A 24,573-nucleotide genomic window follows, 5' to 3' on the forward strand; every position below is an offset into this window, starting at 1 on the left:
GTAGCAATGCAGTACAATGTCCACCAGCACCCAGGAGACATACGGTGACGGTTAGCTGAGCGGGCTCCATGCTTGCCGTGGTATGGCGTCTGCACAGGTAACTCAAGAAAAAAGGCGCAAAACGATTGTCTGCCCTTGCTTTTACGGAGGGAGGGAGGGAACGGGGGCCTGACGATATGTATCCAGAACCACCTGCAACAATGTTTTAGCCCCATTAGGCACTGGGATTTCTATCCAGAATTCAAATGGGTGGTGGAGACTGCGGGAACTGTGGAATAGCTACCCACAGTGCAAAGCTCCGGAAGTTGACTGTTGCCTCGGTAGTGTGGACACAGTCCACCAACTACATGCACTTAGAGCATTTGTGTGGGGACACACACACTTGACTGTATAAAAATGCTTTCTACAAAACCAACTTCTATAAATTTGACCTAATTTCGTAGTGTAGACATAACCTTAGATTCACACGGATTATGCAAAGTGCAGCATGTGGCTATGACCATTGGAATATTATTCTCGGTAAGGTCCAGCCTGCCACTGAGATGCCTCCAGCGAGCTTTCAAACAGCCAGAGGCACGTTCGACTACCATTAGTCACCTGCTCAGCTTGTTGTTAAAACGCTCCTTGCTGCTGTTCAGGTACCCTGTTCAAGGTTTCATGAGCCAGGGCTGTAAGGGGTCAGCCAGGTCTTCCGGGATTACTATGGGAATTTCCACATCCCCTGCTGTGAACTTGTGGTCTGGAAAGAAAGTCTCCACCTGCAGCTTTCTGTACAGCCACTGTTCCTGAAGACGCATGCGTCATGCACCTTTCCAGACCAGCCTGCATTGATGTCAGTGAAACACCACCAATGATCCACAAGTGCCTGCAACATCATGGAAAAGTATCCCTTCCTATTGTTGTATTCAGAGGCAAGGTGGTCTGGCGCTAAAATTGGAATGTGTGTGCCATCAATTACCCTGCCACAGTTAGGGAAACCGATCTCTGCAAAGCCATCCACTATGTCATGCACATTTCCCAGAGACACAGTCCTATGCAGCAGGATGCGTTTTATTGCCCTGCACACTTGGAGTAATACAGCTCCAAGACTTTCCTACTCCAAATTGATTTTCAGCTGACCGGTAGCAGTCTGGATTCACCAGCTTCCACACAGTGATTGCAACATGCTTCTCTACCGAAAGGGCAGCTCTCAATCTGGTGTCCTTATGCTGCAGGTCAGAGGCCAGCTCAGCACATAGCTCCATGAAGGTTGCTTTATGCATCCTAAAGTTCTGTACCCACTGGTTGTCATCCCACACCTGCATGACAATGCGATCCAACCAATCAGTGCTTGTTTCCCTAGCCCAAAAGCGACATTCTACCATATGCAGTTGCTCTGTGAATACACAAAGCACTGATACGTTGCTGCCGTCCATATCACACTCGGGTGCCTGCGATTCATCCTCTGCTAACTTTGTGAGTAACTCTGTGAGTAACTGTGCTGCCATGCACGATGTCCTCATGACAGCTAACAGCGCATAGGAGAGAAGTGTGGGATCCATCCTTTCTCACTGCGGATGCTGGTGTGCATTACAAAAGAATGACAGTTGGAAAAACGGCACCAAAAGAAGCCAGAAACCTTTGGAGGGGTGGGACACACAGTGGTGCATCACTGTACATTTTACACATCCCAGGATGCGCTATGCTCTATTTTCATATTCGCACAACACCTAGCGATGGAGGGTGTTGCCAGGCACTGTGGGGTATATATCCACAGTCCATTGCTCTTGCTGTCGACAAAGGTGCAACGAATGTGGACATGATCTGTCGACAGAGGGAGCAAATGTAGACGTGCTTTGGCGACTGCTTTTGTCATTTTTTTTATTTCCTTGTTGCCATTAGTTTCGTCAACAAAACTTGCCAGTGTAGACAAGCACTCTGAATCATAATGGCGATAACTTAACATTTCATTGAGATGAATGGGATAGTTTCATCCTCTGAGGTGTTTAAGGCTGTCTGTTAGCAGACTCTGAAAGTCAACACTGCCTGGGTTTGCATTTGTTTTACAGTGTGAAAGTTTTCTTCTCTAATACGTGGCTAGAAGCTGGAATTATCTTTTTAATTAAATAGCTTATTTTTAGGGCTGTCAAGCGATTAAAAAAATTAATTGTGATTGTGCGATTAAACAATAATAGAATACCATTTATTCAAATATTTTTGGATGTTTTCTACATTTTCAAATATATTGATTTCAATTACAACACAGAATACAAAGTGTACAATGCTCACTTCATATTTTTTTTAAATATTTGTACTGTTAAAAGAAATAGTATTTTTCAATTAACTTAATACAAGTATTGTATTGTAGTGCTATCTCTTTATCATGAAAGTTCAACTTACAAATGTAGAATTATGTCCAAAAAATTTTTATTTTTGAATGCAGTTAATGTAAAACTTTAGCGCCTACAAGTCCACTCAGTCCTACTTCAGCTAATTTCTCAGACAAACAAGTTTGGTTACAATTTGCAGGAGATGATGCTGCCCGCTTCTTGTTTACAATGTCGCCTGAAAGTGAGAACAGATGTTCACATGGCACTGTTGTAGCCGGTGTCACAAGATATTTATGTGCCAGATGCGGTAAAGATTCATATGTCCCTTCATGCTTCAAACACCATTCTAGAGGGCATGCATCCATGCTGATGACAGGTTCTGCTCGATAATGATCCAAAGCAGTGCAGACTGACGCATGTTTATTTCATCATCTGAGTCAGATGTCACCAGCAGAAGGTTGATTTTCTTTTTTGGTGGTTCGGATTCTTTAGTTTCCGTATCTGAGTGTTGCTCTTTTAAGACTTCTGAAAGCATGCTCTGCACCTCGTCCCTCCAGATTTTGAATGGCACTTCAGATTCTTAAACCTTGGGTCGAGTGCTGTAGTGGTTTTTTAGAAATCTCACATTGGTATCTTCTTTGTGTCAAATCTGTCATGAAAATGTTCTTAAAATGAACATGTGCTGGGTCATCATCCGAGACCTGCTATAACATGAAATATAAGGCAGAATGCGGGTAAAACAGAACAGGTGACGTACAGTACTCCCCCAAGGAGTTCAATCACAAATTTAATTAACGCATTATTTTTTTAACGAGCATCATCAGCATGGAAGCATGTCCTCTGGAATGGTGGCCCCAGCATGAAGAGGCATATGAATGTTTAGGATATCTGGCAAATTAATACCTTACAACACCGGCTACAAAAGTGCCATGCAAATGTCTGTTCTCACTTTCAGGTGACATTGTAAATAAGAAATAGGCAGAAGTATCTCCCGTAAGTGTAAACAAACTTGTTTGTCTTAGCGATTGGCTGAACAAGAAGTAGGACTGAGTGGACTTGTAGGCTCTAAAGTTTTACATTGTTTTGTTTTTGAGTTCAGTTATGTAACACAAAAATCTACATTTGTAAGTTACACTTTCATGATAGAAATTGCACTAGTACTAGTATGAGGTGAATTGAAAAATACTGTTTCTTTTGTTTATCACTTTTACAGTGCAAATATTTGTAATAAAAAATAATATAAAGTGAGCACTGTACACTTTGTATTCTGCATTGCAGTAGAAATCAATATATTTGAAAATGTAGAAAAACAATCCAAAAATATTTTTAATAAATTTCAATTGGTATTCTATTGTTTAATAGTATAATTAATCATGGTTATTTTTTTAACCACGATTAATTTTTTTTGAGTTAATCCCATGAGTTAACTGTGATTAATCGACAGCCCTACTTATTTTTGCTACTCAACTCTGCCAATCTGTATTTATTCTCCAGCTGTGGAATTGCAGTAGGTGCAGGGCTCTAGTTATAATACATGAATAGAGGGATTGAAATTTGAGCACAGGAACATACCAGTAGTGTGTTCCTGGATTCTTTCTGAATAACGAAACCCTGCTGAATAGTCTCTCTGTTTTGTCACTCTTTGTTGGTTCACCTCTGCCCTTCACTAAGTCTGGAGCCTCCTTTGCTTTTCACCCGCATGAGCATACCTGGTGTTTTGATCATGCACATTTTCTGATCTCCAAGTGAACTCTATTGGTGTCCTGAGTCAATGGCTAAGACAGCTTTGGAACCCTGAGCTACTGTTGGTTTTATCCCTATGCCCTAGCATGCTGAGAGCATCCTGGGATTTAATTTATCTTATATTTTGATGTTCTCCAACAGTTCCTGTTTTAAAAGTATTTTACTATGACATTTTGGCAGTGTTTCAAGATGAAAAATGAGCTTCAGAAGAAAAAAATGATATAGGTCTGGAATCTATTATATGTATCTTAAAACTAGGAAGCTTCCCAAAGGTGAATCTTGCCCTGTACCTGGCTAGCTCTTGTCTGAGCAAGTGCGTTTCAAGCAGGCCCAGTGAAGGAATGAAGTATGTAGGAATGTTTGCTGGCTGCTCACATACTTTCGCTTGTCCAATTACTTGCGTAAATTAAATGGCTGCAGTGTGAGCTTCCTTAAAATTGCATAGGCAAGTATGTCAGTGCAAGCATGTCCTTTAGGGATCCAGTCTATGCTGTAGAAAGCCACCATATTGTGGTACCCAAGTATAACACCATAGATCTCAAAAAGAAAAGGAGTACTTGTGACACCTTAGAGACTAACAAATTTATTAGAGCATAAGCTTTTGTGAGCTACAGCTCACTTCATCGAATGCATCCGATGAAGTGAGCTGTAGCTCACGAAAGCTTATGCTCTAATAAATTTGTTAGTCTCTAAGGTGCCACAAGTACTCCTTTTTTTTTTGCGAATACAGACTAACATGGCTGCTACTCTGAAACCATAGATCTCAATGTGTTTAAAACCCAGTTTAATTCTGTGGTGTAGATAATACTGTATAGTGTCTTATCCACACTCCATGATTTGAACCGCATCAGGTGTTCAACATTGCTTGAGAGCCTGGTTCAGTTCTGTCTTCACTGCAGGACCACGCTGTGTTTTAATCAAGTCAGGCGCTCCTGTTTTGTAACTGGGTCACACAATGTGGTTGTGTTGCCAATATGTAGCTGGTTGATTTTGACTACACTTGTGATTCGATATTAAAAATGTTCGAGACCAAATAACCACTCTCAACCAATTATTGTCTAAAGGCAGAATAATACAGTACAAAAAGAAGACACATACCCTCCTTCCAGGAAGCAATTCTTATCTCTCAGCATGTTCACCATACGTAGTAGGTGTGCTTTGGAAATATGCAGTTAAACTAGTTATATTTATAGTGTGGTTTTAGAAGTTACAAAACTCTCTCTCTCTCTTTCTCTCTAAAATCCAACCCACCAGTTTGTAACAGTTCCTTAACTTGCCATTTTGTTCTGTACTTCTTTTTATCTCTGTTTTGGATATTACATTTCAAACCAGTTTCCTGTGAAGGTTCCTGTACTAGGACAGAGAAAAAATGTATCTTGACTTTTGACAGATTTCATATCTGCTAGAGCCAAAGCTGACTTCAGCTTTGCAAAGTGTTATGGATATTTAGCAAAGGGGAACAGAATTGAGGGGAGAGCTTAATAACCTCACAAAACATATATATTATGTTACTACCATGGACATAATACCCATTAATGTAGCATATACTACACCTAACATATTTGTGTAGGCTAACAGTTTGCTTTACACAGTGTAGGCAGGATATTAAACTGCCCATGTTGGTGTTGGAACTTGGGGTGCTGCCACACATCCTGGCTTGAGGTGGTTTCCATCATATACAGGGTTTACGGTTTGGGTCAAAGGCTCTCAGCAACCCCACTATAAAAATTGTTCTAGCACCCCTGCCCATAGTCCTATTTAACAGGTCCTTATACATCCTCCTCCTTTGGATAAGTTTCCTCATAGTTCTTTTCTCAGGCAGATTTGGGCTGTATTTTCATGGGTTTTCTTTATTGTATACCTCAACGCGCATATTATCATATATATAAAAAAATTTACATATATGTTTACAGTTGTATAGTCTGAGCAGTACTGTATTGTCTATTTCTTTGGTACTACATTTGTCTCCATTAGAAAAGATTAAATCCAAATCAACCCCTGTCCTATTGGTCACAGTGGCAAACTATGTAAAACAAAGCAGGAAGACAGAAGGCTGAAAGGCTATGGCTACACTAGAGAGCTTTCAGCAGCGTAGCTGCAACGATGCAGAGTGCTCTCCTGCTGACTTAATTAATTAACCCCCAGCAAGTGGCAGCAGCCATGTCTTCAGGAGAAGCTTTCCTGCCGACATAGCGCTGTCCATACTGGTGCGTAGGTCGGTGTAACTTGTAGGTTGGGGATGGCTACTTCACACCCCAGGCGACATAACTCATGTCAACTTAAGCTGTAGTGTAGCCATAGCCAAAACTTGCTGTCTGCCCTTATCCATGATCAGCTGAAGACCCCAAACTGCAGAGAGATGCTGCAACCTTGGAGGAAGCCAAAAGTGCCTTCCTGTTCTTGGCAAGATCACACTGGAAATAGCGTCAGCTCAGAAGGAAAGTGAACACTAAATCCCTGGAATTTCCCAGGGAAAGGATAATTCTTCTAAACACACAGGGCTTGTCTTGGATTTCGGCTTTATATAATACAAGAGTGGGAATCCAGTCAATACAGTACTTTCCCTTCCCTCCTACTGACCCTCAGGCCATGTCAATACTATGGGGACTGTAATGGCACAACTATAGTGCTGCATGTATGTTGCTGTAGCACTGCAGTGTAGACACTTCCTACAGTGACGGAAGGGGTTTTGCTGTCTCTGTGTAAGAAATCCACCTGGCTAAGCAGCAGTAGCTGTGTTGATAGAAGAATTCTTCTGTCCATCGAGCTGCGTCTATGCTGAGGGCTTGGTTGGCTTAATTGTGGTGCTGAAGATGTGAAATTTTTCACACCTCTGAGTGATGTAGCTGGGTAAATCTAAATTTAAAGTATAGACCAGGCCTCCATCATGCTCTAGTATCTCTCCCCGTAATCCAGTTAATTTCTCTAAAGTAAACTGGGAAGCGGAGCACCAGCACCTTCAGCAGGGCTCTAATAAGGAGGGCAGCAATAAAACACATTCATATTTCATTTTAACAGGATACATTTAAGATCCAGACACAGAGAGCCGCTCTGGATGTTTACCTGGCTGATGGAAGGAATGTTAGGCTTGATATCCAGACATCGGACACTGCTGAAAGAGTACTAGAGGTAAAGGGTTCTAAATGGGATACTGCTGAAACTTGTAAATTTAAGGAAAAGTGTGTGAAGAGTTGAGATGCTTTCCCTCATATTTTAGCAGGACATTGGAAAAAATGCCTATTTGAGGGAATATGTGAAAAAAACGTACCACTTGGCATTGTTTACTAATTCTGTAGATAAGTTTCTTAAAGTTTTTATATTAATCAGCTTTTTTTTTCTCTGCCCCTAACCTCACCCACTCAACATCCCTGCAACTCTTTTCATCTCCAAAGGCAGCTGTTTTGGCCCTGTGGATAGGAGGCCATCTAAGACGATTAGAGAATTGGTGTTTTGTTTTTTAAAAAGCTTGTTTTAATATAGTTCAGGCCAAATCTGTATAAACTTTGTGTTGCCAGCCAGTGTGGCCAGAGACCATGTTTTACATTTGACTTAAATATAGATTAAGACTGTTGGTGTGCTAACACACCTATTGTTACTCTCCTAGCACATAGGAGCTCTAGTTATGGATCTGGACCCCATTGTGCTTGGCGCTGTACAGACACAGAACAAAAGGAACAGAGGTTCCTGCCTCTCCAATAGGAGTCTACAATCTACGTATCTCACTGACGGATGCCCACTCTTTTTTTCCTGGTGCTCCCTCTTTCTATCTGTCTTGTATCTACCTGTTGTCTGTAGTAAGTATGTAGACCTTTTAGGATAATGAGTGTCTTTTTTTGTTCAATGCCTAGCACAATGGGGCTGAGGTGTCTAGATTTTGCCACAATACCAATAGTAAATAGTTACAAGTTTGGTCTTGCACACGCTAGCAGCTAAACTTTGTTTAAACAGAGAGAGTCTGAACCGGGTTGTAACATCTTTTTTTTTTTTTTTTTTTTTTTTAATTCAAAGATGACAATAGTCCTGTTGTAGATAGGGGGGCTTGAGTTGCTGGCCTGTAATCTTTTTTTCTCTTCTTGATAACAGAAGCCAAACTACTGCCATCTGCTTGATTTCTATTTTCTCATCCCCTTCACATTGTGAGCTTCATCCTCCGCCATTCTCTAGCCAGAGATGGAGAGTGTGTAACAATATGGATGCTACTTCCCCAGTAGCCAATGTTGCTGCTGCAGGGCACACAGAGAGCCAGATTGCGTGAGGTTGGTGAGCAGCTGTACACCAGTACTCCCATTGACCTCAGTGGGATTATTTGTGCACGTAACTGCTCACCATCCTGAGTAAAGAATTCATGCAGTCTGGCCTTCAGATGCTACTCTGTCTAATGAAGTCTCTCCACCATCTTCGCCACACATATATTATCATTGCCTCTAATATCCCTGTTCATCAAGAATTGAGAGCACAAAATCTCTTCTCCAAGCAAAGTCCCTGATATAGCACAGAGAACTGCCCAAAACTAGCCAGATCATGTTTCTTAAGTAAAGCACCCTGCAGCTGAGCAGCTGCTTTGCCTTGTGTAAAGATTTCTCTCACTTTAGTTTCTTTTCATTAACAGCTAGTTTGGCCCAGTGGTTCAGTCTGGCCATACAACATCATTCTAGCAGTTCTGTATCATGTGAGTGAAATGAATTCCACACAGCTTCCTACAATGATTTCCCCTACCCCTTTGAACAGCATCATGTTCAAGTTTGTTCAGCCTCTTTCTACCTTCGGAACTTTTCATTGCTAAAAAAAGGCGAACAAGAAAATCAGTTAATCCAAAAAGCACATACCCTTCAGATTTATATCAGCATGACGGTAGCTTCCTGCTTTGTCACTGGCATCTTCAATCCCATCTCTCCATAAAAATATCTTGCTATCTAAGCACTTGTGCATATTGTTTTGATACCCTTGTTTGTCCTGTTTAAGGGCCAGATCCTGTTCAGGCTGGTGCCACTCTTTCTGCAGTAGTACTTTGGGTACACTTCACAATAAAGTGCCATGTACACTTACAGGCAAACAGCAATGATTCTGATAATTCACTGGCACTGTAAATGCTGCCTATTCTTTGGTTCCCTTTAGCATGGGACAGGCTTAGGGGCATATGTGAGCTTTCCTCATTATATATTTGTCTCACCACATTCCCCCAGTAGCTTCCCAATTACTAGTATACAGTCCACAGGGGTTTGGAGTAATGTATACTGGGGTATGCCTTGATCCAAGAATTAGAAAATTAAGCTCAATACCAACTGAGTGTTTCACATTGGGTATCTCTGTGAAGTGTGTTGAATAGAAGTAGGTGCTTCATTTGGATCAATGTGAGATGCTGTACTAAGTGATGAGTTTCTGACACTCTGTAGTGCCATCTTGCAATTTCAGGTAGCAAGTTAATGGGATTTTGGTTCAAGAACATATAGGGTGAAAGTTAGTCCTGGTCAGGTCTTTTTTGCCTCGCCCTCTGAACATTTATTCTAGTGCTCTAAATGAGGGTTGGGGGGAAGTGATTTTATGCTCCAGCTCTCTCTCAGCTGGAAGTGTTTGTGGAATTGGCACCTTCTAAAGGCACTCGGAAAACTTGTACTTCCACCTTGTGTTCAGACCAAACAAGTCCTGCTTCTCCCACTGTTTCTTATGCCAACTCACACATCCAGCAACTGGACTATGGAGAAATCCTTTTCCTGGTGAAAGTTTGTCCATGTCCTTGCCTCTCCACAGTTGTATCTCAGTGACTTCCTGATCAAATGGGCTACTCATAAGTAAAAGAGGCACCTTTTTTACTCTTTTCCCTGTGAGCCCAGGAGGGTCTGGGTACCCATCGAGTGCAGGAATGGTGGGAGTAGGCTTTGGCAGCTTTAAGTTAAGCTCTGATTTCCAATGCCTGAAGCAGAAAATAGGCAGAGTGGAGTGTTTTCAGCTCCTCTTCCATCCTACACTTTCCATTCCTCTCCCTGCCCCACCCCTTCCTCGTCACATGTCCTGCACTTGAAGTTGGGGGGCAGGGCTGGCACAGGGCTGTTCCTACATTCTTTGCCAGTGGGGCTGGGGTCCATTCCCCCTTTAAGCCACCCAAATGATGTAAAGGGGCCATAGCAAAACAGAATCTGCTTCTGAGAGTCAAGCTGGGTAGGTCTTTCTTTCTCATGCGTTGCCATTAGCAAGACTGTGGAGGGTTGAAATTTAGGTCTTAACAGTTGCTTCTGCCTAGAGGGATAAAGGAACAGTTTAAAAAAACAATTTTGAAGCTGCATTAATGGCCAGTGACCAGACCTCGTATAAATTCATGTTCGGATGCATAGGTGACCTCCTTTTTCATTCTTTGTTTTTAAGGTTGTCTCATACAAGATGGGGCTGTCGAGAGAATTAATAGGATATTTTAGCTTATTTTTTATTCAAGATCACAGCAATGGAGTTCTCTCTGGTAAGCCATGTGCAGTACGTGTCACATAACGCACCCCTGGGTGGGTCATTGCCAGTGGGGATCAGACCTCTGGATCTAAAAGCATGAATCTATGATGCTTAAGCTAAAAGACCTATTTCAGTTAGCTCAAAGGCTGGAAGTTCATCAGTCTCTGTATGTAGTCCAGCAATCATGAAGGGCACAGAGGATCACAGGTGGGTTGGAGTTATCTGTAGCATAGTGGACTTTGCCTATAAGCACAATTTGCATTGCATTTAATTTACAAGGCATATAGTAACTTGGTAACTATTGTGTGGGTTGTTTTAGTAAATATTGAGTATGGTTGGCTTTATTTCAGGCTTCTCTGCATATGGTTATACTTTGAAGTAAAAACTGTTTATATAATCTCAAACTCAGATCTGAATTGTTGGAAGATTTCCCCCTCTATCCCCTTTATAAAATGAAGTCCCTAATTTGCTTTCATTTATGCCCTCATATTCCACTCTTTCACTTTTTAATTTATAAACACAGAAAGGTCATAACAGTGATGGAACTAGATGTGCCCTAAATCTAGGGTGTGATTCTCTGTGCTCACAAAATGTAGAAGTCTCTTGGAATACTGTGTGTTTTTGTCTAATATGGGTTGGTGATACATATATGCCTTCTACCCTGACTGAACCCAGGACTGGGACTCAAATCTGGGTTGAAATCTTGGCCCCATTGAAGTAAGTGGTGAAACTCTTGTGGACTTCAGTGGGGTCAGGATTTCACCCTTGAATTTGATACCTGACTCTGTTAGTGATTCTGTGTGGCCTTGGACAAGTCACTTAACCTCTCTCTGCCACAGTTTTCCAGACTGCAAAATGGTGATGATGATACTCTCCTGAAAGTATTTTCAGGTCCATAGACAAAAAAAAAATGCTGTAGAAGTAACTTTTACAGTGATCTAGATTTTATTTTATTTTTTTTTAAAAATATGTAAAATTAAGGCTGAAAGATTTCTGGGTGTTAGGGTCATTACAGGTGTTCAATCCCTTGATGGGTTTGAAGTGCAACTATAGTTGCTAAGCTTCACTACATGTGGTTATTTTATTTATCATTTCTCTGTCTTAACTAGGTCTTGCTTTTATGGATGTGGAAGGATGAATGTGATGCTGAATGTGGAATCCCCAGCTTTTACTACATGAGTAGTAGCTGAAAGTCTGCTATTGCATGTGTGGCAGTTGGGCCAAGTAACCAATCTGTGCATGCTCCCTCATACAATCAATTAAATTGTTGCATGCAAATTAGCTGTAGAGTTAGGGTGGTGATTTGTCAAATTACCTCTGATGTTACAATGGTCTAGGACTCTTGGCACAATATGAGGTCCCTGGAATAGATGTTTTATAAAGTCATATTCCAAATTACTAAATATAAAAGTATTTGTTGTGTATATATTTGTTATGGTGATAGAAACCCCTCATCCCCAGGGCAGAGCCTGCACCCCCAGACAGAGCCCTCCCTCCCCCCCCCATGCCCCAACCTCCTGCCCCAGCTCTGATCACCCTCCTGCCCTCCAAATCCCTCAGTCCCAGTCTAGAACAGCCTCCTGCACCCCAAACCCCTTATTCCCCAGCCCGGAGCCCTACCCTCCATGCCCCAGCCTGGAGCCCCCTCCCATACCCTGAACTCCTCGTTTCTGGCCCCACCATGGAGCCCGCACCCCCAGCCAGAGCCCTCACCTCCTCCCGCACCCCAACCCCAATTTTGTGAGCATTCATGGCCTGGGCGTACAATTTCTATAGCCAGGTGTGGCCCTCGGGCCAAAAAGTTTTACCAATCCTGGCCTAGAGTATTCAGAATATGCGCTGATGCATGAGGAGGCTGTTTGTAGCTGGGGTCTGAGGAGATCTCTGTCTGCAAGAAACTCCTAAAGCAAAAGGCTTTGTATTCCTAGAATAAACAATGTTTACACTGAAAAGCAGAGTCTTGTGATTAAGGGTGTAACAATAGTACAGAGACACGCCTTACTGTTTCACTAGTGTAATTCATAAAGTCCAAGTGGCTGAGAACTTAAAATTTGGACAGTAACAGACCACACATACCAACCTGTTGACATTCTGAACAAAAATTGCTCTGAACCAGGCTTGTAGCTGTTTCCATTGCTTCACACTGACTCAGCATAAGTTCTAGGCTTCAGTGTGAGACGCAGCCAGAAGCAATCCTGGAATCTTACACTTAACTGTAAAACACATCTAGGTAAGATGTGTTTTATAGTTGTTTGTTTATATCCTATTTGCCATATTCACAAATGAACTTATCTCTAAATTGTATTGTAGTATAAAAATACATAGCACGTTGGAATACATTTTCCATATATTGCAATTTTATTTACTTTAAAACTTTATAAAAATGTTCTCCAAGTACAAACTTCTTACACACACCCACGTACGTACGTCAATCAGTGATGGACGATAAAACCTGCCAAGCTGCAGCATAACCCCCCGAGTCAAACCACCTTAACGAAACACCTAAATACTCACGTGCTTAAAGTTACACATTTTTAACTACGTTGCTGAATTGGGGACTAAGCACAGGAGTAAGCACTTGCAGGATCAGGCCCTTAATTTTATGTTTGGAAAACTTATTATTGAAAGCAGTCACCTCTAATGTGACTTGTATTCCTTATTGCACCTTAGTCATAGTGCGTTTGTCTTCTGTTTCATTCAAGCAATGTATAACTTAAAGAGCCACAACCCTATTAGTGTACATCCAAATCACAAAACATTTCTTTTGCCTCCGATATTTGCAGCTGTCCCTAAGTGCTCAGCTTTATTTGAGATCACTAATTTAAATCTCCTTTCCTGGATTTCTCAGTTTAGTGCTCCTTACTTGCGCTCCTTGCATTAGTATAAAGTAGAATAAGGAGACACTAATATATTGCTCCTTAAAGATTAAGTAAAGGGGTTGGGGTGAGGAGTGTCTAAACAACATGACTGTCACCTACCATTTTTTATAATTTTGTTTTTGTGATGTCCTCTTTCTTTTATATAACATGTTGAATTGGAGCACTTACTGAAATACTAAAATAGCTGTTCTGCTGCTTCAGTGGGGTTTCAATCAATCAGGCTTATTTGTCTCTTCTTTTTTTTTTTTTCCCACCCACCCTGCCCCCAGTGGTGAAAAAAGTGGCAGAATTTGAACTTCCCTACGTGAGTCTTCAGAGTATGAAAGAGTCAGACTGTAAGATTGGGATCAGAAAATGGTGAGCTGGAAGCTGAAGAGAAATTTGGAAGATGCATTAAAATTATAAATGTACTAGAGAAGAGAATCCTCACAACTTAAATTCTGTGTGTTTGGCCTGAGAGCCTAACATATAAAGTTGATTTTTTTAATTTTTTTTTTTTAAAGGAATATAATGGTTCCTAACTGCTGGTCTCTGGACCTCTGTGTAATTTTGGAACTGAGCAGTGTATATGGTCCTGTAACAGTTGTTGATGGAATGTTCACTACTGCAATCAGCCACTTACTCTTGAACACTTTCAAAATCTATAGATTCAGGTGTGTTCTGTGGTTTATTGGGTGTTTTTTTGCCAAAGCCACCAATAAAGGAAACCTTTTATACTTATTTTCTTTGCTTTAGTTAATGTTTGTTTGTTTTTGTTTTGTTTTTGTTTTATACGAGGCATTGTATCTTCTAAAAGAAAAATGGAGGGCCGGGGGTTCTGAGCTGCAAGTTGCAGTGTGTGCAAGGGATAGGGGGGTTGTTTTGGGGGATTTTCTTTAAAGATCTCATTGATAAATATTAGATCACAAAAGACCTGAATTATAGCAGTGCCATTATGCTTAAGTGTCTGTCACTGAGCTATATAAAAATACTTTCAGACACTTGTAACTTGTCAATTTTAAATTTAACTGGACTGAAGCTTGGCATACCTAAGCCCTTCCGTTAAATTCTCCGGTTTATAAGGGCTTACCTACGTGGGGAAATTTAGTGGCAGAACTATACCAGCAGGGCCGTCCTTACCCTTATGCAAACTACGCAGCTGCGTAGGGCACCAGGATATTTGGGACACCAAATTTCCTGGTGCCCTGTGCAGCTGTGGGCTGCTCCAGCCCCTGTTCCGCCTCTTTCCACCCCTGCTCTGCCCCAGCCCCACTCCCACTCCCCTGAGGAGTGCAGCAGGGCTGGGCCTGCACTCACCGGCGGCAGGAAGTGCAGCGACCTGGCCCCAGCCGCACAGCCGGCAAGTGCTGGGGGGGTGGTTCCCCCCAAACTGGCCTTGCCCCCCCCGTGGAGGCCTGAACCCCCCCCACAGGGGGCTGCGTAGGGCCCCAGAATTGCTAGGGACGGCCCTGTATACCAGTACAGTTATACTGTTATAACTTCCTGTGTGGACACTTTTATTCCAGTCTGAGTGCCTTTTTGTGGTTTAGCATATGTGTATTTGGAAATAGTGTAAACTAAATCACAAAAAGGCACTCAGACTAGAATAAGTGTGTCCACACAGGAAGTTATAGCAGTATAACTGTATTGGTATAGTTCTGCCACTAAACTTCCCCACGTAGGTAAACCCTAGGTTTTAGACACATGCAAGAGAAATACTTAATGGAGTTTTTTAACACTTGGATTCTAAATCATTGTTTTCCATATTACTGTGATAATAGCAGATGAGCAATTTAATTTATTTCATACCACAGTCTATTTGCTACAATACTGTAAAGAGTAATTTTTTTACATACTTGACCGATGTGTAATTTCAAAGGTGTGACATATTGCGGTCTTCTATTACTTTGTGAGTAGTGAGATCTTTCTGTGTCTATTACTATTTGGTTGTACTCCCAAGGGCATATTTATTGCTGAATGGAAATGCTAATTGTTGTGCTTAGATATGTAACTTTTAATATTTTTGCATTTGTCAGGTATATGGATCCCTCTCTTGATAAAATGCTAATGGACTGTAGAGCTTCAGTGAATTTACTCTGTATGCAGGTAACAAAAGAAGAAAACTTCTGATACTTTTAAAAGTTAATTCCCAAAATGTGTCTCCCATTCTAATAATGTATGCACTATGATTTAAATAGTGCAAATTATCTGAATATTAAGTATGGACAAGTACTTCTATCTTGTATTTTTCTTTTTTTTTATGATTTAAAAACAAAAGAAATAACTATGGATGAGCTTGTTCTATGAGAATTTTTCATGTACAAATAACACTGTATAGTTTGCAAATTCTGTTTAGTGTAAGTAATTATTCCATGCATAAAGGGGATGTATTTAGATCCTGGTCCGTTTGCTTCTCATGACAATATACGTCAGTGCTATTATATGCTAGTGGTTTAAGGCTGAGATTACACTTACATACTGAACACTTCCACTACTTACCGTTTTCTCCAAAAAAAAAAAAAAAAAAAAAATCGGTTGAGGATTAAAATGTTTCCTGGTAGTTATTTTGGAAAATTTCATAAAACTCCACTAGGCTTCTTCTGTTTTATCTGAAGGTAGAAAAAAATAAATATCCGTAATAAGTTTTACATTCCTCCTTTCTCTATTGAGAATTCAACTCAAAAGGCTTCAAACCTGGCACGTATATTGTCTTAAGCAATCTCTGTTAGCAAATTTCATGGTTGTAATTCACCCTCTGCGCAGTTTCACCCGTGATAGTATTGGTGGAGACTGTAGTGTAGACAGGGCTCCAGTGTCCTTACCGCTATATTATGCTGGGAGGTCCTTCAGTGTCATAATTAATTACCATTTTTGCTTACTCGTTTTATTTTTAAAATTGGTGGTTGTGACCCATCATTCCATGTGGTGTTACATTTTCTCTGTGTACTGGAACCATGTTCTGCACAAGCAAATCAGCAGGTTGACAGAGTAACGATAGATACCGCTTTTCATAGCCAGAGGTCAGCGGCTTGCAGGTATGTTGGGCAATGCTGAATTGGAAACCATTTTGGTGCAGGGACTGAGGGTTGAATAGACTAAAAGTTGTGTGCTGCTGTCCAAAAATCTGAGCGCGTGTTTTAAAAGATGTTGGGATATCTTCCCCACATGCGCGGTAAAGGGCAGATGAAAATACCCTCTCCTCCCCGCCTCCCCTTTTTTTAGTTAAAATTTACTAACTTTTCTAAATAAGGCACTACAGGAAATTGAGAAGAATTGGGTCAAACCCACAGATGGACAGTTGCGGAAACTGGAATTGCTACAAAAAGCAGCAAACAAAATGAAGGTAAAGTGCTCTTTTAAAATGATATAAATCTACTGAAAGAATATATTTCAGGATGAAGACCCTTGAGGCTGCAGCCCCCACATATATTTAATTTGTTTTTTCTCTGAAAAGTGACTCTATAAAAAGGCATCATAACGTTCTGTATTTATCCCTTCTCTCTCCCTCCCTGTGTGACTTTCAGACCCATTTTACAGATAAACTGAGCTACAGAGACATCAGATGACTAGAGCTGGGTGAATAATGGATTTTTTTGGTTCAATGCAATTCCAAAAAATTGAAGAAAACTTTTTGGGTTAAACATTTAATTCACTCCAAAACAAAATGTTTCAATTATGAGCATTATTAAACACTATTAATGTTGAATAAAAGTGAAGGAAATTTCTAAACAGTTTTTCTGAAGCAAAAAAAAATGAGTTTAATTTAAAAAATGTCAGAATAAAACATTTCCATTGTTTCAGATGGGGAGGGGGTTTGACTGAAACAATTTGGTGAATTTTACACCAATTCACAACATGGCTTGATGTTGACCAATCTGCATTTTTAGCCAAAAAAACCAAAAAATTCAGATGGAAAAACTTTTCCAGGTCTATAGGTGACTTAAAGGCCTCAGTGACTTGGTAGAGCTGGGATTAGAAATCGGGTCTTGATTCCTTGTGCCTTGCTTAGTTACTAGATCACAACTGCCTCTGTACAGAAGATCATGTAGAACACTATTTTTCATCACTTTCTGATTCTGTGTTTCTGGTGCAGTTTCTAGATCTGGTTCAGGAAGTGCAGCACTATGGATATATACAGCTTGATCCCTGCACCTGTGACTATCCAGAAGTAGGCTGTTCTGCTATTGTTCATGTAGGAAATAATGAGATTAGCTGCTGCGTAAAGTTACCTAGTAAACAGACCAAAGAAGTCAGCTTCAAGATCAACAGGGTGAGGTGCTGGCAGGTCACTTTTCTAGTAAGTACCTTGTTGACATTGCACCTCTCCAAATATTTCAACACATTTAATTCAAAATGACTTTTTTCCTATGTGAGATTAAGGTTGTCAGGGAGCTGGTCAGAGCTCTCTAATTCTCAGATACCTTGCCCCAGCGTACGTACCTTCAGCTACCTTCTCTTAAGCTAGAAGGTGGAGTGGGACAGCGGAACTGGCACGAGGTAGCAGAGCCACCTTAGTCAACTTTATGTTCGTGGAGATTTCACCCTACTGGAAGGGGGACTCTTCCAGTACAGATCTCCATCTGCTTCAAATTCACTTTTGCCCTGTAAGCCACACAAACTGAACCTGGCTGACTAGAGAGTCCAGCCCTGATTCTGAGTTAATACCTCTTTGTGGTAGTTTGTTCTCTTCCTCTTCAGGGCGCTATTACACAGCTAAAAGACCAAGGACATGAGCAGACCCTAGAGCTCAGGTTCGAGTACAATGATTTGGACTCATGGAGATGGATCGTCTTTTACACAAAACAGGTTAGCATCAGGGCAGTAAAGAAAAAGGCCTTTGGTGAAATGTAGGCTGCTAGCCAATGGAGCTGGAATTTACTCTTCAGTGCTTGTGTGGCTCCTATAACTGGATAACTACTGTGTCTCTGCCAGTTCAGTCTAACATCAGACTTACATGGGAGCTCAAATACTTCTTCCCAGAGAGAGGGTTGAGGTTGGCAAGAGAAATTGCCCTGCACTGGTCTGCAAGCCTGGCATGGTATGCAGAGATGTTAAGTCGTCTTTTTTTTTTTTTTTTATTTACTAGCCCAGTGGATAGTCACAAATTTTAATGTGGCGGAAATGCTTAATGACTAGACCCTATCTTCCACATGGTAGATGATGCACATGAATATTCCACTCAAGTCCATGTTAAATAAAAAATAGGTACATGGTAGATATAAATCTATACCAGCATATTGTGAATAACAACAGTTTTTAAAAATCCCTTTTTCCACAGTACTTCAGTAGTGTCCCACTCCACCCATCAGGTCTCTGGTTCAAAGAAAAAGGTCTTCAGAAAGAGAAGTAGCCAATATACAGTTATGCACTACAGTTGCAAAACTCAGACCTGGATATGAAAGAACCCAGATTTTGGGGCGGGGTGTTGAATCTGGGGGTCTTGGTATGGCTCATCCCTAGTACTTGGCTTTTAAAAAAAAAAAAGGGGGGGGGACAAAGGGAATGTGGTGTGTTCTTCTTTCTCCTCCTCTCTCCTCCCTTTCCTTCCCCCCACCCCAAACCTGCCAAAATTAATAGCAGATAAGACTTTACAAGTGACATCAGAATGCTTAATTTTTCACACATTATTTCTGCATTCCAATACGACTCTATATTATCCACCCACTTATGCAACAGCTCATTATTTTGCAGCTACTCAGAGTTTTAAAAGAACATGAATCACCCCCATATTCACAAGCCAAGAAGCTTACCACTTTGGTCGCTGTTATGGGAAGAGAGCAGCCAAACTGAAATTCTCTCATTGTTAATTTTCCTCCTGAATTTGTTAACTAGAGCTGCCCCTAGGCTCCTGTAAGTAGGAAAACTGCATCCCTTTCTTCAAAAGTGAGAAGAAGAAAATATAGCCTGAAAAGGTGCTGGGAGGACCCCAGGGCTTGATCTAAAGCCCACTGAAGTCAATGGAAAGACTCCCTATAGACTTTGATGGGCTTTGCATCTGGCCCCAGTAGAACTGGTGGTGCTGCCATGCCCACTGCTTTAAGTTCACACTACCACTGTAACCATGCAGTGCACAATGGATGTGAGACTGGCTCCACGCAATTGCAACACACTGTCAACATTTGCATTGTTGCAACAACTTTTGCATGTAGACACAAGGGAATCTGAATTTAAGAGGTGCTGAACACTTGCAGCTCCCATTTATTTCAGTTGAAGTTTTGAGTTCTCAGCACTTCTGAAACTCGAGTCTAAGGTATGTTAGAAGTATGGTAGATACTTAATTTGGTATTGTCCTTACCAATGCAATTTGTCTAAACCATCCTTTAATGTAGTTCAGCTGCCTTAGAGGCACAAAATGGGAGTAATTATAAGAGAATAACTTGCAGTACAGAACCCACAATAAAGACACCTACCCTAAATTTTCTAAGTGGTGGTGTCAGAGGTTAGTCACAGTGAGATTGGATTACAACTAATTTGATCGTCATAAATATTTTAAACACATGGTAAAATTAACCAGATTAGGCAAGTAATAATTCAGTAGTTACCAGGAAAAGTGGAAGGGGAAATAAGGTTGAGTAAATCTTTCACAAAAGAAACTAAAGTATATTCTGTTTATCTATGTAGGCATTTCTACTGAGTAGCTGCTTAAAAAAGATAATATCAGAACAGCTGATGAAGACAACTAAAGGAGACAAAGAAATGGTGAGCAAAGCTATCTATCTGCATCTCTTGGTGCCCAAATGTATGGCAGCTGGCCAGCAACTCTCATTTGTCTATGCTAGGGAATTTTTATGGGAATGAAATTCCCATTGTTGCTACCATCAGTTCAGCTGCATCAGTGGCATCCACAGTGTAGAAAAGGCTCTTGCAGTTTCCAGTATTTTTACTGTAGATTGAATTGACAAGGTGGTGGAAATGTCACAAAAAATATTGTGTGATCTGGATTTCAAAGATGACCTTTTATCGTAATGGTGTTTAATATTAGTCTTTCTCCATCCCCCTCTAGCTTTTAACTTTTATCACATATGACAAAGGACACTTATCTTATAACTCTTAAAAAGAAAAGGAGTACTTGTGGCACCTTAGAGACTAACAAATTTATTAGAGCATAAGCTTTCGTGAGCTACAGCTCACTTCATCGGATGCATTTATAACTCTTGTATATCTCCCTTCACTTGCTGGATTCAGGTCCTGTCTGAATTTTTGTTTTCTGCTAAGACATTTTGTTCACCATGTTTGCAGTGATCAGTCTGAATTTTTGAAAAATTCACACTGAGACAGAGAAGGCCTTTCTTTCTTTTTTTTTTTAAAGAGAGAAATTTAGTAAACTTAAAAAGTGAAAAGACTAATATTCAGAAAGTTCCCTGTTATCGTTGAATGTCTCTTTAAATTTAAAAAGGAACATCTTTTATAGGTGTTAGATTTATTAATAATAATTGTAATTATTAATATGGGATAGCACCAAAAGCCAAAGGCCAAACGGTAATTGATGCAGTTGCTATAAAGATGCCTAAAAGCCTAACTAATAAGCAATTTACTACGTCCAGACAGTAACAAAACATTTATAAGCATATGATTAAGATATTTTCAAATGGGCTAAACCCAGGAGAGATTAGACCCATATTGGTTGGCTCCAATGTGGTAAGGCAGGTATTAGCAATGAACCTTTTAAGAGTTTACTTTTTATATCCTTTAACAAACAAGTGATGTCCTTGCCATTACTGACTTCTGCTAAAAACAAATTTGAGACAGTTCACACTTAATCCAGATAAGATTTACAGCCTTCTTTCTTCCCAAGGCCTTTCCTTTCTTATCTTGTCCCCGCTTGCTTACCATTCCTTGCTTACCGGCAGAACGATGGGAAGATTTGGGCTTGTTTCTTTTAAGACAGTTTTTCTTTGTCTTGTTACTGGAGCTCTTTATTTTATTAGTTACTTTTGGAACCATACATCCTTCCCACACTACAGCTAATACTACTTATTCTCATGGACTTTTTACTTGATGATTCTGGCCTTCTTTACAGCACATATACATATCCTTGACCAAATTATTCTTTAATTTTATACTTATCCCACAAGATGTGTTTCTGTGGCGGTTTTAGCTATAGTGACTGAGTGATAAATGTCAATACCTTTGCTGACTTTCTGAAATTTAACGGTATTGTAGAACAGTTGTTATGTTCAATTCTTTTTCTTTAAGAAGTGAAAGGAAGAGAATGCATGTGTGCTGCCGGGTTAGTACTTGGATTATGATATCACCATGCTCATTAAAGTGGACAGGAAGGCAAAAAATGACTTCTATGTTCCGTTTTAAGCAATTAATAAATAAACATTGGGTAAACAGAGACAGAGACCAATTTTGAAACTGATTTAATCTTTAAGCCCTAAATTATTTGTAGTAGAGATATGCTAACATTTTAAATGTTGCAATGATGGCTGATTTTCAGCTGCTGCTGGTACTACTATTTAGTAGCTATGGTGACTTTGAACCAGATTAAGAAAGTGTCAATAAATGAACTAATGCCTGCTCCTGCTCCCATTGGATTCAATGGAAACTGGGCCAGGCCCAATGTGGTTTGTCTGTATACTTGCTTTCTTTGAGTTTACTGTGTTTTTAAATTTAATTACTCTGTGTAGCAGATTGAGATGCCTGAATCCCTGAAGAGTAAAAAATCCAGCGTCCAACAAAGTCAGGTCAGTGAAGTGAGTGACATAGTGGAGTACAATCCAGACTGAGGACAGGTCTACACTACAGACTTATATCAGTATAACTACGTTGCTCAGGGGTGTGAAAAATCCACCCTTCTCCCATTGACATAGCTCCCGCCTCTCGGAGAGGTGGATTAACTACGCCAACAGGAGAAGTTCTTGCTTTGGCGTAGTAGCGTCTTCACTAAAGTGCTACAGCAGCACAGATGCAGCGCTGTATGTGAAGACAAGCCCTGAGTAGTTGTCATCTCTGCCTTGGGGTGCCTGTTGTACTGCTTTACTGCCATAGCCTCCAACCTGGACTGCTCACAAATAGCCTCCAGCAAGTAAGTCATTCCCAGATCTGGCTGTGTGTTCTGCAGCCAGCCAGCCACACCTGGGCTCTTAGTAGCTATACTTATGCTGCAGGGTGACCTGAAAAATTCCCCAGTGTAAGATCTTCCCTCCAAAACGTATGTCTTGTACTGCCCAGCCCTCTCCTGGATAGCACAAATATATTAAGTGTCTCATTCCTTTAAGGAAATAATATGCCAGTTTATCATTTTAAATAATTATCCAAACACTTCAACTTAAACAACTGTATTAGATAAAATAAAACAAGCTTATTCACTACAAAGAGATTTTAAGTGAGGATAAGTAATAAGATATATAAAAGTCAGAAATGGTTACAAGAAAAATAATGAGAAACTGCTTACTGGTGCCTAACTTAACAAACTATATTAGATTCAAGCAAAGTTTGTCACCATATGCTCCAGCAGATTACTGACCAAACTCTAAGGTCAGGCCCTCCCTTCCCACCCAAGTCCAATGGCTGTTTTCCTTTGTCGTCTGACGTGCAACCAGAGACACACAGGGAAAGAGAGAAGGGGTGTCTGCCACTTCTTTTTATAGTCCTGTCCCCCACTTTAAGTGTTTACAGCTGGGAGCAAGGTGACTGGCAGTCTGCGTGGAAGGAAACTCCATGCTGTTTCTTTGCTAAGATGTAAACTGGTTGTGGGTGTCTCCAACTTCATATTTCAGTAACATACATATAGCAAAACTTCATAACTCCACATACAATGACTGCACATACAGTTTAACAGGATATTAATGTTCAACAGATTAAGACTTCTAAAAAGATACCTCACGAGACATACTTTGTACAAAATATATCGTGTCACCATGGTAAATATGAGGGTTTCATGGTGTTGCTTTGGGGTACAGAGTGTCACACCCACATGTCTAAGTTTAAGCATGTGACTATTCCCACTAACTTCAATAAAATTGCTCACATACTAAAGTTAAGCACATACTTGTAAGTATTTGCTGGACTGGGACATTATTATTCAGGCATAACACCAATAAATAGCAGCCCCAATGTCCCAATTTGTCCCATCTTTAGAGCATTGAAACAAACATTACTGTAAATGAGTTTTAATCATTGAAGCAGAAAACAATGAGCAATTGTCTCCTAAATGCCGACCTAGAAGTGCCATACACTGCATCAGTAAAATAGGATAATGTCTGATAAACTTTTTTTAAAAAGAAAAGGAGTACTTGTGGCACCTTAGAGACTAACAAATTTATTAGAGCATAAGCTTTCGTGAGCTACAGCTCACTTCATCGGATGCATTTGGTGGAAAAAACAGAGGAGAGATTTATATACACACACACAGAGAACATGAAACAATGGGTTTATCATACACACTGTAAGGAGAGTGATCACTTAAGATAAGCCATCACCCACAGCAGGGGGGGGAAAGGAGGAAACTTTTTTTAGTTGCATTAATGTTCATACTTGTCTCTGAATATCTGTTGGTTTTTGTGGTTACTGTAATTTGTGTGCTCTTACTGTATTTAACTGTGTATTTGTTTCTCTGCAGATAGCTCACTCTGGTTTTATACCAAGAAAAAGGATTTTGGTTAGACCAAATAAAGAGGATGGTGTTTTTGAGAAGATAAGAGAGGAAGATTTGTGATAGATTCTTTAGAACTGCCTATAAAAATATGTTGCAAAGTATCAATTATATTAAAATAGTCTTCAATTTAACAATACTTTATACATTTTTCTAATTCCTTGACAATTATAACATTCTTGATCTTGTAGTTTTAAAGATTCAGTTACCTGCACCCTCAAGTTAGAACTTGCTACAAATTTGAAGAAAAAGTGAAGACAGGGCAACATAAAAACATCTTACATTTCTTGTGTATTTTTATAACTGAAATTAGAAATTTTTAAAACAGAAAAGTCTACTGAAATGTTAGAGCTGGAGAATTTTATTTTGTATTAAAATACAAGGTTTTATTAGTTAAGAGTGTTGGTTTAAATATTGTGACTGTGGTTGAGTGCAGCTCAGTGTTGCCATCTCTGGATTTATCTGAGAGGGCCACCCATTTCCCTTGGACACATACCTTGCCATGATCATTTATGCTCTTCCTTATCAAGGGCAGCAAGCCTACTGCAATGCCTCCATGCTCCTAATTGAGCTTCCCTTGATGCTGATCTGGAGACTGCAGTACTTGCTGAATGCAGCTGTTAAT

At 40.3% G+C, this 24,573-nt stretch overlaps 1 protein-coding gene across 2 annotated transcripts in view; it reads left to right on the top strand.

The window, feature by feature from the left end:
- Positions 1-24,345, top strand: part of SNX31 (sorting nexin 31) — a 68,713-nt gene extending 44,368 nt beyond the window's left edge. The window contains exons 5-14 of one of the 2 annotated variants that reach the window (XM_038390605.2): positions 7,071-7,181; positions 10,413-10,503; positions 13,639-13,726; positions 15,385-15,454; positions 16,599-16,691; positions 17,442-17,645; positions 18,047-18,154; positions 19,970-20,047; positions 21,982-22,038; positions 23,916-24,345. In XM_038390605.2, the coding sequence (XP_038246533.1) occupies positions 7,071-7,181; positions 10,413-10,503; positions 13,639-13,726; positions 15,385-15,454; positions 16,599-16,691; positions 17,442-17,645; positions 18,047-18,154; positions 19,970-20,047; positions 21,982-22,038; positions 23,916-24,011 (996 nt within the window). In that variant the 3' untranslated portion in view covers positions 24,012-24,345. The remainder of the gene's footprint in view (positions 1-7,070; positions 7,182-10,412; positions 10,504-13,638; positions 13,727-15,384; positions 15,455-16,598; positions 16,692-17,441; positions 17,646-18,046; positions 18,155-19,969; positions 20,048-21,981; positions 22,039-23,915) is intronic. The other variant, XM_043507506.1, reaches the window with a different exon arrangement.
- The last annotated feature ends 228 nt before the right edge of the window (positions 24,346-24,573 follow it).

Source organism: Dermochelys coriacea, chromosome 2 (assembly GCF_009764565.3).
Source record: "Dermochelys coriacea isolate rDerCor1 chromosome 2, rDerCor1.pri.v4, whole genome shotgun sequence".
Lineage (NCBI taxonomy): Eukaryota > Metazoa > Chordata > Testudines > Dermochelyidae > Dermochelys > Dermochelys coriacea.